The sequence below is a fragment of the Calidris pugnax genome, unplaced genomic scaffold (genome assembly GCF_001431845.1).
Source record: "Calidris pugnax isolate Ruff unplaced genomic scaffold, ASM143184v1 scaffold461, whole genome shotgun sequence".
Taxonomy (NCBI): Eukaryota; Metazoa; Chordata; class Aves; order Charadriiformes; family Scolopacidae; genus Calidris; species Calidris pugnax.
Window position 1 is genome coordinate 440,214 of NW_015091201.1, and position 13,675 is coordinate 453,888.

A 13,675-nucleotide genomic window follows, 5' to 3' on the forward strand; every position below is an offset into this window, starting at 1 on the left:
ACAGTTCCATGTCTTTCTGCTGTTGGTGGCCCCAGAGGTGGAGGCAGCATTGCAGGGGGTCTCCTCAGAGCGGAGCAGAGGGGCAGAATCCTCCCCTCATCCTGCTGGCCACGCTGCTAGGGATGCAGCCTGGGGTGCGGGGTGGCTTTCTGGGCTGCCAGTGCACATTGCCAGGTTGTGTTGAGCTTCTCATCCACCAACACCCGCAAGTCCTCCTTAGGGCTGCTCTCCAGCCATTCTCTTCCCAGCCTGGTTTTGTGCTTTTTCTGAGAATGTTTCTGCTGACCCAAGCAGAGTGGATGAGTGAAACCCCAGCGGGACTTGGGGAGCTGGCCATTCAGGGAGGCAAACACCACCAGCTCTTATCAGGGCTCCAGTCATATGATGTGTGTGCCCGTACCCATGCGGCAGGGCAATGGGCAGCCCTTCACGGGGGTGTGTCACCCTTCTCAGAGGGGGACAAGAGGCTGCTTGGACTTTTCCTGGCAGGCAGGGACGACCCCAGCGGGGCTGAAGCTGCAGGAGGGGAGCAGCTTGGTTCCCCATCCAGCCAAGGGGCCACTAGTCCCACCACTTGCCTCATCCACCCCTCCGACAGGTTGGAAATCTTCAGCTGGATCAGGAGAAGCCGTGACATCTGTCAGACTTGGTGCACTGGGACGAGCAGAGCCCAAGCTGGGTCCAGGAGGAAGCAGTGCAGGACACGTGAGTGGTGTGGCAAGTGGGAGGCTGTCATTCGGGTCTCCAGGAGGTGTTTCTGTGAGAGCAGGGAGAGCAGCCTAAGCTGGTTCCCCCGTACAGGGTCCTATAGTGTCTGCTGGGTCACAGGCTGACATTAAACCTTTCCTTGATTCACCAAGCTCCTATAGCAATGTATGATAAATGCTGAGCTCAGGTCTCAGCCTCCCCTTTCCTCAGGGAAATTACTACGTCTCTGACTGAAGGTTTATTTTCTTCAACTTCAGGTCATGTCTTTGACTGTCCCAGATCTTGGTAGTTGCATCCCACAGTGCCAGGGGTGCATGGACCTTATAGCTGTTGAACAGGCTGGCCATGTGCATACCCAGGGCCGGGGGAGAATTGGGCTTGTGTCTCTTGGGAGTGCTGGCCGGGAATGTGGAGGACCAGAGATCACAGTGTGTTTCAAGGGGGTGAGATGCAGTCACAGCCCTGCTCGCTGTGCCTCAGATTCCCAACCCTCGTATTGGTGGAATCCAGCCTCATGGGTGTGTTACTGCATGGTGGTTGTCCGTCTCCTAGATAAATGTGCTCTTTATTAATTTCCTTCTGCTTTTGCTTAGATGCATTGAGCTAATGCCAGTCCTTCTGAGGATGTCCATGGCTGAGACAATAAGCCCAAAGAGACGTGTAGGAATTCATACAGGCCATACTATTGGAAGTTTTCAGCAGAAAATCTCTCTCAGCTCTGTCTCCAGCCCTGACACACAGGCAGGTCTGCCCTGAGGTGGGCTGCAGTCTGATGCCCCTGCCAGGGAAAGGCCCGAGGTGGGGCTGGATTGGTGTTGTGGATCCAACAGGCATGGACCACACCAACAGGTGTGGTCTCATGTCTCCATCATGGGGTAAAACAAACATCTCAGACTTTGCCTGGAGCCTAATGATGAGTTTGCAACTGTCTGCACTGCTGCTGGGGGGTGGAGGTGTCTCTTCATTTCACTTTCTCTCTGTCTTCACTCATCTCTGCTTATCTTGCTCTTGGGACAGAACTGATCTCCCACTCACGTTTCCTAGGTCAGGTCTGTGCTGTTGCTTGGGAAGGAGCAGGATGGCTCGGAGAATGAGCATCAACGAGCTGGAGGACCAGCTCCTCTGTCCCATCTGCTTGGAGGTCTTCAAGGAGCCCCTGATGCTGCAGTGTGGGCATTCCTACTGCAAGTCCTGCGTAGTGTCACTCTCTGGAGAGCTGGATGGGCAGTTCCTATGCCCTGTGTGCCGCCAAACCGTGGACTGCAGCGCCTCGCCACCCAATGTCACACTGGCCCGTGTCATTGAGGCGCTGCAGAGCTGGGGTGAGGCAGAGCCCACCCCGGAGTCCTGCCCGACGCATCAAAACCCCCTCAGCCTCTTCTGCGAAGCTGACCAAGAGGTGATCTGTGGGCTGTGCGGCACCATTGGCGACCACCGCCAGCACCGGATCACCCCCATCTCTACCGCATACTGCCGGATGAAGGTTGGCAGGCAGAGCTGGCTGGGGCCCTGGGGGTGGGGGTGAGGGCACCTGCAATGCTTGCTGGACAAATGTCCCCTCTCCTTCAGGGGACAGGCTGGAAACGATGCCAGTGTGGGGAGCATGGTCCCATGGCATAGCCAGATGTGGGGCAGGGTCCCTGGGCTGGTGGGCAGCTGTTTCTTAAGCTGAGCATGTCCCTGCTGAGTGGGCTCATGGTTTTGGTGGGTGAACTGCAGTGGAGAGAGCCGGGGGTCAGGGAGTGCCGGCGGGGTCTTTCAAGACTGTTTCCAAATACCATCAAAGAGAGTCTGGAGATAAGGGCTGAGGCAACGTGCCGCAGGGGAGCAGGGAGGCAGGGAAACAGGAGCCCCAGACAGGCAAACAGCCAGTGTCCCCTGCCCAGCACCACATGAAAGCCCCAGGAATGGAAAAGCACAGGGCCACCCGTCCCCTCTGCTCCTGACACCGGGGAGATAAGAGCAGGAGGCACCAGAAACGCTCCTGCCCCAGCCAGGCTCCCAGCACTGGGAGGGTGCTGTCAGCCTGGTGCTGCCTCGTGGCTGCTTGCCTGGTGCAGAACTGCCATGGGGTGTGAGACATGGAGGGCTGGGAATGGGAGTGGAGACACGGTGCTCCTGGCAAGAGTACTTAGTGCTCTGTGTGGCCATGCTCTGAGCAGTCTCCAGTCTCCTCCCAAGTCCTCTAGATCAAGAGAGTAAAGATCAGCAGGATGAGCGGGGCCCCAGAAAGCTTAGCGAAAGCTTAGGAGAACATGACTTCTGAAGGCCATGTGCTCCTCGAGGGGGTGACAAGCACTGCTTACAATAGAGGAGGCTACCACAGAGATCTGTCCTACAGAGGTGCTGTCTTTTCAGGAGGAGCTGTCTGTGCTGCTGACCGACATCCACCAGTACAAGAAAAACCTGGATGAACACTTCAGCAAGCTCATCAACAACAAAAGCCGCATTGCAGTGAGTGTCACGTCCAAAGGGAGCCTGTGTTCCTGAGTCCTCTGTCCCCACCACAGCCCCTGGAGCAACCTCTGCTCCTGGGTCTTCCCAGCTCACTCCTCTACTCCTCTCCTTCTCTTCCCCCTTCCTGGGGATAGCAGACAGGGCTTATCTTCCACCCTGTTCCCTGAGGTTTGTATTCTCCACGAAACTCAGGGATTAAACATAGACCTGTTTTTGGGAATGGTGACATAGCCCTCTCTGGTGACACAGCCCTGTTTTCAGAAGGGTGATGTAACCCTCCACAAGCACCCTGGCAGGAGCAGCACTTGGAGCTGGTTTGACCGAATGTCCTTGGAGGTGGGGAGATAACAGGTGGGAAGGGCCCCACTCGGAGCAGGCTTCCCATCAGAGCAATGCCAGTGGTTTCCCACTGAGTTTATGCCTGGTTTAGCTGTGCGTCCCTTTCCCAGGCAGTAGACATTTCCAAGGGACCTTGTGGCATCCCTTCTGAGGCTAAAGCTTCCCAGTGGGGCTCCTCAGAAGGGCTCAACCCAAATGCAACTGGAGCTGCACTTTCTCCCCCTCAGCCCAGGACACAGGTTGTTCCCTGGGAGCAGAGGGATCCAAGAGCTCTTTCAAAGCCCTGACAAAGCTGCTAGGGACATCAGGAAATCAAAGTCTCAGGGAGGAGAGGTGTAAGGCAGGGGTGCCATGGTGCTGAGCTGCTGAGGACAACAGGATGAAACAACATCTAGCCTGATACACAGAGCTGCTCTTTATTTGGAAAGCCAGTGGAGGGTGGCTTGGTGGGACACATTGACATTGCTGGTATCATCTCTGAAACTAAAGACCAGGTGAAGGGGATAGAGTAAGGCAGTCCTGCAAATCCGCTTGTCATCTCCTGGCAGAATGAGGCAGATGTCTTCAAGTGGGTGATCCGGAAGGAGTTCCAGGAGCTGCACAGGTACATCGATGAGGAGAAGGCCACCTTCTTGGAGAGCATTGAGGGGAAGGCAGCCCAGCTCATCACCTCCATTGAGTTCCAGGTCAAGCAGACATCAGACGCTCTGCAGAGGCTTAAGGAGATGCAGAGCTCTCTGGAGGCCCTTGGCAACGAAAGCCAGCTTGATTTTATCCGGGTGAGTGCACTTGCTAGTGAAGGCAGTGACAGTCAGCCAGGCTCTCCAGCCCTGAGGCTGCAGCTCACAGCCCTGAGCCCTGCCCTGGGCAGCAGGTACTCTCACCAAGCACAGCTGGGATACCATGAGAAGTGAGATGTAGGTGGCCTCTATCCCACTAGAGCTTCCCCTGGTGGGAGAGACCTGGCATCCACAAGAGGCAGTGCCTGCAGTTCTTCCAGGAGAGCCCTGGCCTCTCCAGCTCAGGGCATGGATGTGTGAAGCTGTGACCACACAGAGGAGCTGTTGTTCTGTCAGTCTCCCACCCACTGACTCTCTATTTCTCTTATGTTTTACAGAAATATGGCTCCTCCCAGTTCAGGTGAGTGGTGGGACCCAGCAGCAATGGATGGCAAAGACTCTGGAAAAGGGCTAGAATTTCCAGGCCAGTGGGCAGCTCGGCATTGCTGGGGTAGCCTCACATGGAAACTGCTCTTGTGATGGTTTGCCACAGCTAGGGCCATGTACTCAGTCCCAGAAGAGGGCAAGAGCAGCTGGTGAGACAGCTCTATCATACACAGCAGCCAGGTGAGAGCAGGTCACACACTATCCCCGTCACCTGTGTCACAGCTGTCTGTGTCTTTCCAGGACAGAGCTTCTCAACCTGCACCCAGGCGATGGCCTCTTTAGCCCCGTGTCCTTCAAACCATGTTTCCACCAAGATGACATCAAGATGACTGTGTGGAAGCGCCTGCACCGCCGTGTCCTGCCAGGTACCAAGTGCGGCATCCTGTGTTTCGGTCAAAACAACCCCAGGCAATGCTGCAGGCTTGGGGAAGAGTGGCTGGAAAGCTGCCCAGCAGAAAAGGACCTGGGGGTGTTGGCCAGCAGGAGTAGGGCAGTGATAGTGCCCCTGTACTGGGCACTGGTGAGGCCTCACCTTGAGGGCTGCGTTCAGTTCTGGGCCCCTCACCACAGGAAGGACATTGAGGTGCTGGAGCATGTCCAGAGGAGAGCCACCAAGCTGGGGAGGGGTCTGGAGAACAAGTCGTACGAGGAGGGGCTGAGGGAACTGGGCATGTTTAGTTTGGAGAAGAGGAGGCTGAGGGGAGACATCATGGCCCTCTACAACTCCCTGAAAGGAGGGTGTAGAGAGGCGGGGGTTGGCCTCTTCTCCCAAGGGAATAACGACAGGACCAGGGGAAATGGTCTGAAGTTGCAGCAGGGGAGGTTTAGATTAGATACTAGGAAGAATTATTTTACTGAGAGAGTGGTCAGGCACTGGAACAGCCTGCCCAGGGAGGTGGTGGAGTTGCCATCCCTGGAGATACTTAAGAAATGTGTAGATGTGGCACTTCAGGGCATGCTCTAGTGGCTGAAACTGTGGGTGTCTTTTGTGTGTGTATGGTTGGACTTGGTGATCTCAGAGGTCCTTTCCAGCCATGAAGATTCTGTGATTCTGTACTGACCTGCCCCACTGGCAGTGCGCCAGGTGCCCTAGCTGGGTGTGTAGGACAGGCTGCCCAGCCAGTGTTGTGCTGCCCTGGCCTCTGTCTTGCTCTCTGCTGGTGTGGTCCTTGCCCCCAGGAGAGCTCCGGGAGCAGTGGCTGGCCATGTCTTGTGCCGGTAGCAGCCTGCTCTGGCATAACACTCCAGCTGCTTAAAGCTCAGCAGTGCCAGCTTGTCCAGCTGTGCCAGCCCCCAGGGTTGCCCGGAGCCGGAGCCCTGCCTGCTACTGTGCCTGGAGCCTTCCTGCTTTCCTTTTAGCTCCAGAGATGCTGAAGCTGGACCCAGTGACAGCGCATCCTCTCCTGGAGCTCTTCAAGGGTGACACGGTGGTGCAGTGCGGGCTCTACCAGCGCCGGGACAGCAACCCAAAGCGTTTCAACTCCAGCAACTGCATCCTCACCTGCAAGGGCTTCTCCTGCGGCCAGCACTACTGGGAGGTGATTGTGGGCACCAGGAACCACTGGCGTGTTGGCATCATCAAGGGCACAGTCAGCCGCAAAGGGAAGCTCAGCAAGTCTCCTGAGAACGGCGTGTGGCTTATCGGCCTGAAGGAAGGGAAGCTCTATGAGGCCTTCAGCACCCCACGGGCCACCCTGCCGCTGACCACCCGGCCCCAGCGCATTGGCATCTACCTGCACTACGAGAAGGGCGAGCTAACCTTCTACAACGCTGACAACCCCGATGAACTCACCCCCATCTACACCTTCCAGGCGGAGTTCCAGGGCCAGCTCTACCCCATCGTGGACCTCTGCTGGCCGGAGAGAGGGCCTTACTCCCCCCCCATCATTCTACCTGCACCCACTGCGAGCCAGCACCCCCGGGCACCGTACAACCATCCTGCCCCAGAGGAACCCACGAAGCCATAGCCTGGCCGGCAGGATGAGGCTGTGGCCGGGGAGGGCTGTGTCTGAGTCCTGGGAGCCTGCAGCAGAGAAGAGTCAGGCTGTGTGCAGGATTGTCCTCTGGTGGAAGCTGTGGTACTGCCGAGTCAGCTTCAGCAGCACAGGAGGGTCCTTCCCCTCTCCTCCAAGAGCATAAAATATCAGCCTCAACCTGTGAATCCCTATCTCCAATCTGGCAGGCTGACCCAAAAGCCTAAATCACAGCTGGCCTGCGAAGATCTCCCTATGGAAAGGAGCACCTGCCTGAAAAGCATGAGCCGTGAGCATCCAGGGGTCTTTGTTCACATATCTGTCTTCTGAATAAATTGAGTTTGTGTTAGATGAGCTGGTTGCTGGCTAACATGGGTACTGCCTCTGAGGAACCCCACTGCAGCTGGAGCTGAGCGGGCAGGCACAGTGCTCTGCGGAGGGGCTGCTGGGAGGGGAAAACGGGAGCCAAAAAAGCAGCAGCAGAGTGTGGTTTGCCTCCTCAGCCTCCGGCAGGAGGACACTGCCTGCCCAGGGCAGTGCCTCTCCAGCAGCTCAGGGATGTGAGGTGGCACAGGGAACCACGCACACAGCCTGGACACTGCACCTGGGGACAGCGTGAGGGGCTGAGGCAGCGTGAGGGGAGCAGTGCTGGGTGCCTGCAGACTGTGGGGAGCACGGCCCAACTGGCTCAGCCACCCCGCGCGCTGCCCCTCGGCACATCGGCCTTCCCACTAACCGCAGAGTCACTGAGGGGTTTGTCACCAAAAGTCACAACTGATCCGTGCCAACCAAGGAGAAGCTAGGACACAAAACATACCATGACTATTCCTGCACATGAGGCATTAACCACCAAATCGGGGCACCTGAATGTGGTTTTACACGGGGTTCTTACACCCTTCAGTTGTTGGGGTACAACACAATTGGATCATCCATAACACCTGCACCACTCATTATTAATCACAGTAAAACTTTGCAAATCAATGGTATTTCACAGACTCATAGACTCCCAAGTTGGAAGGGACCTCAGGGATAATCTGGTCAAACCTTTCTTGGCAAAAGCACAGTCTAGACAAGATGGCCCAGCACCCTGTCCAGCTGAATTGTGGAAGTGTCCAATGTTGGGGAAGCCACCCTTTCCCTGGGGAGATTATTCCAGTGGCTGATTGTGAAAATTTTTTCTTCTAGTGTCCAATTGGAATCTCGCCTGGAATAACTTGTACCCATCACCCCATGCGACTCCTTGTAAAAAGGGAGTCTCCATCTTCTTTGTAGCCACCCTTTAAATACTGGAATGTGGTGATCAGGTGTCCCCTAAGCCTTCTTTTGTCAAGGCTGAAAACACCCAGTTCTCTCAGCCTTTCCTCACATGCCAGGCTTCCCAGTCCTTGGATCAACTGGTGGCCCTTCTCTGGATGCTCTCCAGCCTGTCCACCACTTTTTTGGATAGTGGGGACCAAAACTGGACACTGTATTCCAGATGTGGCCTCATAAGCACTGAGTGGAGCAGGATAATGACTTCTTTACCTCTGCCAGTGATGCCCTGGTTGATGCAGCCCAGCATCTTGTTGGGTTTCTTTGCCGCAGCAGCACACTGTGCACTTATATTGAGCTGCTTGTCCTCCAGGTCTCTTCCACAGAGCTGATTCCCTGCTGGGCAGATCCCAGCCGTGCTGCAGGCCTGGATTGTTTTCCCAGGCACGAGACCTTACCCTTGTCCTTGTTGAACTTCGTAAGGTTCTCGTTAGCCCCCTCTTCCAGCCTATCCAGGTCTTCCTGCAGGGTGGCTCTCCCTTCCCAAGTGTCCAATTCCCCGCTCCGTTTGACACCAAGAGGGAACTTCCTCAGCGAGCAGCGTGATCTCTGCAGCGCTCCTGCTGCTGCTTGCTCATCCCCGCATCCCTGGAGTCGCTCTGGCTGGGACGGCGGAGGACGCCGGGGGGGTTTCCAAGACGTTACCAGAGCCCCGGGCGGCAGCCCCGGACACCGGCGGTACCGCTGGGGACCCGGGTGTACCTCACCCCTCATGGCAGCTCGGAGCTTCCCCAAACCGAAGTCCTTTTCCCCAGGCCCGGACCTTGCTTTACCTCAGCGTGAACAACGCCCGAGCCCCCAGTGAAGCCCCACCGCGCCGCTTCACCAGCACACGTTAATTAACGCTAATAGCCGCTCCGCGCCGCTGTAACCCCGACCTCCGCCTCAGGCCCGCGCGCCCCCTGCCGGCGGGAGGCGGCACGACCGGAAGTGGCGGCGGCGGCGCACGAGGGAAGATGGCGCTGTACAGCGCGGCCGCCGCCGTCCTGGAGGGGCTGGAGCGCGGCGATGGCGGCATCAAGAGCCTGGTGTACAACAGCCGCTTCCCGGTGCGGGGGCGCGGGGCCGGGAAGGGCGGCGGCCCGGGGGAGGGGGGTTAGACTCAAAGCGGGGAGACCCGAGGGCGGGTAGGCCCGAGGAAGGGTGGGCCCGAAGAAGGTAGGCCCGACGTGGGGAGGCCCGGGGTAGCCGGCGGTGGGCCCTGCCGCTGTCCCTGGCAGCCCCTGACCTCCCCACAGCATGTCCGGCAGCTGTACGCCCTGGTGTCTGAGACGCTCCGCTACTCCCCGGTGCTGGAGAAGGTGCTGGCTGGCGCCGCGCTGCTGCAGGCCGAGAAGAAGCTGCCCCCGCAGCTGGCGAAGGTAAGAGAAGTCCGGGGGTGGCTCTGGGACGGCGGGGCCGGGCTCACTTATGTCCCCACAGGTGCTGGTGTATGACCTGCTCTTCGGCAAGGGCCTGAAGTGCGGGGGCCGCTGGAAGGCTCTGGCCCGGCGGCACCAGACCCGGCTGGAGGCCGAGCTGGCCCGCCTGAAGGTGCAGCAGAAAGTGAGCTGCAACGAGGACCTCCTGGCCCCGGTGCAGGCAGCGAGCCCTGGAGGTGAGTGGGGCTCAGGGCCAGGTGCTCACCCAGTGCTGATAGCAGCGAGAGGTTGTGTCTGACTTGACCAGATTCTCCAGCCTCCCAGGTACCACGCTACGTGCGAGTCAACACTCTGAAGACTTGTGTGGATGATGTGATTGACTTCTTCAAGCGCCAGGGCTACTCCTACCTGGGCAAGGCAGCTGGGTAAGTGGTTCCTTGTGCCGTCCCACCTTATCTGGGATGTCAGCGAGCAGCAAGGGCTTGGGACAAGGTCCTGTGGGTAAGAAGGGTTGTTGGTCTTGGTGCTAGTGGGGGGCAGGTTGGGGTCTCTGTCACTCTTCGTTCTTACTTTCCACCTCTTTGGGTGCTGCCTGGTGCCAAAGTGGAGAGGAGGCCTAGGACAAAAAGGTTTCTCTGCCTGGGTGCTGGTGTGGGCACAGTGAAGCAGGACTGTGTATTCATCCTCCTTGTGCTTTTTGGGCAGCGTGGAGGAACTGAGGGCCCTCTCCGGAAAGAAATTCTTGTCGGATCTTCATCTCCCAGAGCTGCTAGTTTTTCCTCCACAGACTGACTTCCACAACAACCTACTGTACACTTCAGGACACATAATTCTGCAGGACAAGGTGCGGGTGCTGGGGACCAGGAGGCTGCAGGGGTGGGAAAACCACTGACATGGGTGGAGGGTTGGCCCCTTCCTAGTTGCTGAGGCCTGGGCTTGGGCTCGAAGCAGAAATTGTGAACGCAGCCTGCAGCCGTGGGGTTCCCCTGCAGCTTTGCTTCCATAGCCTGTAGGTATGTGATGAATTGCTCTGAACTGGGTTGTAAAAATGCCCTGTAGGAGCTGGGGAACTGCAGCTGGGATTGTCACAGGGCTGTGGGCCGGGCAGAGACTTCCAGTGCTGGATGGTGGTGGTGGTGATGGACTTGTCTCCATATCAAGGTGGGGCCTGGAGTGCTTGCTGCCTGCTCCTATCACAGGGCTTTGCCCTCTTGCAGGCCAGCTGCCTCCCTGCGTTCCTCCTCAGCCCGGCTGCTGGCTCCCACATCATCGATGCCTGTGCTGCCCCGGGGAACAAGACCAGCCACCTGGCTGCCATCCTGAAGAACAAGGGGTGAGGGCAGGTTTGTGTACTGGGAGGGAAGGGGTGCAGGCAGTCCTGGTCCCCCTGAGCCCACAGAGAGCACAAGGAGAAGGTGGCAGGAAGGAGCCTGTCACCCTGCCCTGCTAACTCAGGTTGATGCCCACTTCTCCCTAGGTAGGTTGGGGGCTCTGATAGTGCTGGGCCGTTGGAAGGGTCTGAGGGGACATGAGGTCATGTTGGGATTCACTTCCCAGCCCCTGTCCCCACACTCTGCCTGAGGCTGACTCCTGCCTGGGGGAGCAGCTCCCAAGCTCTGCCGGATTGGCAGACAGCCAGTGTTTGGGGCTGCTGGGGCAGCCTGCTGCTGTCAGCACGGTTCCTGGGGCCAGGGAAGATGTTTATGCCTCTCTTGGGTGCTGGGCTCTGCCTTCAGCCAGATCTTCGCCTTTGATGTGGACACCAAGCGCCTGGCCACCATGAACACCATGCTGATGCGAGCTGGGGTCACCAGCTTCCAGCTGGCCCAGCAGGACTTCCTGACGGTGGATCCCAGAGACCCCAAGTACAGCAAGGTGACCCATATCCTCCTCGACCCGTCCTGCAGCGGCTCAGGTAATGCACGGGGTTCTGGCCACTCCCCCTGGCCTGTCTCTGGGTGCGGGGACCCCAGGTAACGGCTGCTGTCCCCGCAGGGATGGTGAACCGGCTGCCGAGGGAGGAGGCTGCCCCAAGCGCTGAGCGGCTGCAGGCACTGGCCGGTTTCCAGCGCAAGGCCTTGAGCCATGCCCTGTGCTTCCCGGCTCTCCGGCGCCTGGTCTACTCCACCTGCTCGCTGCATCAGGAGGAGAACGAGGACGTGGTGCGGGCCGTGCTGCAGGAGCGGGGCTCGGCCTTCAGGTGCGCCGTCTTGGGGGGCACGGGGGAGAAGCGCTGCCGGGCTTGACACTGACCCTTGTCCCATGTCACAGGCTGGTGAATGCCTTCCCTTCCTGGCCCTGCCGAGGACTCGCTGCCTTCCCTGGGGCTGAGTGCTGCCTCCGTGCCTCTCCTGCTGACACGCTCACCCACGGCTTCTTTGTGGCTGTCCTGGAGCCGTGTGAGGAAGGGGCTGCTATCCCCAGGTGAGAGCAGGGCCTGGGGGGCTCCGCCTGTCCTTAGCAGCTTCCAGGGGGAACCATGGCCAGGCTCAGGGCTGCCGGGGGGAGGTGGAGGGGTCTGGCTGTAGTGAGTATGGACAGAGGCCAGGAGCCGCAGTATTGCGGCAAGTGGGGCCTTGGGTGTGTGGCTCAGGCTGGTGGCTCTTGTCCACAGCTCCTTGCCTGTGGCAGCCGAGGAGAATCCACAGCACAGCAAGGGAATGGCGCCGGGAGCAGCTCCCAAGAAGAGGAAGAGGAAAAAGCAGCGGGTGAAGGAGTGAAAAAACGTTTTTAGGACTGCAGCGCCCAGCTGGGAGTGGTGGGGAGCACTCCCAGTGCCACTGCTTGCCCCAAGGACAGCGGGGCCTTTCACATAAATAAAGCTTTTGTGCCAGCTGCAGTGGCATTCTGTGACACCCTGCTCCCCTGGGACCACGTGCCAACTCCTGGGGCAACTGCCCAGGAGGGGGAACCCCTCACCCAGGGCTGCTGGGGCAGCCTGCAGACAGCACCAGTGTTCAGCACAGCCCCCATTTCTGCACCCTGAAGTGCTCTAGGTGGATTAAGGCTTTTATTTCAGTTTCCCCCTCCCTAAAAATCCTTACCCTGAGCTGATGAGGGGTTTCAGAAGAGCATTTGACGGTAGGGATGAAACAGATTAAATTTTCTCTGTCTTCACTGTTGCTTCCAGCGTGTTTGTGCAGTCTTATCCTGAAATTGCCACTGCTCGCAGCTGAGGCAAAGGCAGGGGAGAAGTCAAATAATAAATAATAATGATCTTACCCATGCCTCTGGCTTTGAATGGAGGGGGGGAACACACAAGCCGGAGGGCGTTGGAAAGGGCGGTCCTGTATTGCAGCCCCAGTACGGGCCCAGAAATCAAACGTGGGCACAGCAGACATGAACACAGTCTTTTTATTTTAAACCAGGGACATAAGAAGCAAGGAAAAAAAATTGCACATTCACACTAAAATCCTTATCAGCCACATCAGGAACAATCCAAGTCTTCACTCTGTGTTAAAACCCAGCCTCCCCCAGCCACACACAGCAGCCCAGGCCCAGGGTGCCCTCCCAGGGAGGCTGTTGGGCAGGGATGGGGCACAGCATGGGGCCTCACAGGCTTGGGCAGCTGGCACTGAAATGGAGTAGCGCCAACAGCCAGTGCTCCCCGCGGGGCTCTCGCCATGTCCTCTGCTTGTCCCCAGCACCCTCTGCCGGACTGGTCTTGCTGGAGCTGACCTGGCCTAACCTCAGCCCTGGCTCCAGCACCCCCAGAGCCGCAGTCCTGCCTTGTGTCACTGCCACCCATGAGGGCTGGGGACCTTTTCAGCTGCTTTCTCAAACCCCAGGGATACGTTTGCCCAGGGTGGCTCTTCCTGCTCTAACCACCTGCTGGGAGGGGAAGGCTAGAAACCCCCTGCCAGCAGAGACATCTCCTTCCTGGAAAACCGCTTGTCACTGTAATGCGCAAGAGCTCCTGCTCCTCATCCCCAGAGAAAGAATTTAAAAAAAAAATAATAAAGTTTTAGTCACATCCACATACATCACATTTTAAAACAAAGGAACTGATGTGGCAGCCGGGGGGGGGTGCGCAGCGGCAGAGCCCGTGGGACAGAGCTGCCTTTCCCCAGCACAGCAGGGTCCCGCGGGCAGAGCCGGGGCACGGGCCAAGAGGGCTGCGGGGGCGGGCAACCTCACTGAACCAAGCTTGAAGGAATTCAAAGGCAATTTAGCTTAAATATAAAAATAAATTTTTATTTTGTTAAAAAACGTTTAAATATTTGTTTGTGATTATTTTTTTCTTTTTTTTTTTTTTTTTTTTTTTATTAAAACATATTTAAAAAGGATCCTTTAATAAAAGCATCCAATGTCCTTTTTTAAAAAAAAAAACAACTCCCTCGGGCTTCTAATTCCCGCTGGC

The 13,675-nt window shown here is 57.6% G+C and overlaps 2 protein-coding genes across 4 annotated transcripts; both read left to right on the top strand.

Moving 5' to 3' along the window:
- The first annotated feature begins 1,786 nt into the window (after window positions 1–1,786).
- TRIM50 (tripartite motif containing 50) lies at window positions 1,787–8,004 on the top strand. 2 transcript variants are annotated; one of them, XM_014959752.1, is made up of 6 exons: window positions 1,787–2,191; window positions 3,067–3,162; window positions 4,053–4,283; window positions 4,622–4,644; window positions 4,911–5,035; window positions 6,030–8,004. In XM_014959752.1, exons 1-6 carry the CDS (start codon window positions 1,787–1,789, stop codon window positions 6,635–6,637), a joined length of 1,488 nt encoding a protein of 495 aa, XP_014815238.1. In that variant the 3' UTR covers window positions 6,638–8,004. The 2 variants fall into 2 exon arrangements, with proteins under 2 accessions (XP_014815238.1, XP_014815240.1); XM_014959754.1 differs by lacking the exon at window positions 4,622–4,644 and having other exon boundaries at window positions 4,053–4,308; window positions 4,916–5,035.
- Window positions 8,005–8,855: 851 nt separating this feature from the next.
- Window positions 8,856–12,536, top strand: NSUN5 (NOP2/Sun RNA methyltransferase family member 5). 2 transcript variants are annotated; one of them, XM_014959755.1, is made up of 10 exons: window positions 8,856–9,003; window positions 9,193–9,315; window positions 9,377–9,551; window positions 9,623–9,740; window positions 10,021–10,159; window positions 10,533–10,648; window positions 11,052–11,230; window positions 11,311–11,515; window positions 11,587–11,739; window positions 11,930–12,536. In XM_014959755.1, exons 1-10 carry the CDS (start codon window positions 8,911–8,913, stop codon window positions 12,033–12,035), a joined length of 1,407 nt encoding a protein of 468 aa, XP_014815241.1. In that variant the 5' UTR covers window positions 8,856–8,910; the 3' UTR covers window positions 12,036–12,536. The 2 variants fall into 2 exon arrangements, with proteins under 2 accessions (XP_014815241.1, XP_014815242.1); XM_014959756.1 differs by having other exon boundaries at window positions 9,632–9,740.
- Window positions 12,537–13,675: the final 1,139 nt, after the last annotated feature.

Coding starts and splice junctions, on each gene's coding strand:
- TRIM50 (XM_014959752.1), top strand. CDS start 1,787: ATGGCTCGGAGAATGAGCATCAACGAGCTGGAGGACCAGCTCCTCTGT. Junction 2,192..3,066: donor CCGCATACTGCCGGATGAAG/GTTGGCAGGCAG, acceptor CTGTCTTTTCAG/GAGGAGCTGTCTGTGCTGCT. Junction 4,284..4,621: donor GCCAGCTTGATTTTATCCGG/GTGAGTGCACTT, acceptor TATGTTTTACAG/AAATATGGCTCCTCCCAGTT.
- NSUN5 (XM_014959755.1), top strand. CDS start 8,911: ATGGCGCTGTACAGCGCGGCCGCCGCCGTCCTGGAGGGGCTGGAGCGC. Junction 10,160..10,532: donor ACATAATTCTGCAGGACAAG/GTGCGGGTGCTG, acceptor GCCCTCTTGCAG/GCCAGCTGCCTCCCTGCGTT. Junction 11,516..11,586: donor GAGCGGGGCTCGGCCTTCAG/GTGCGCCGTCTT, acceptor CCCATGTCACAG/GCTGGTGAATGCCTTCCCTT.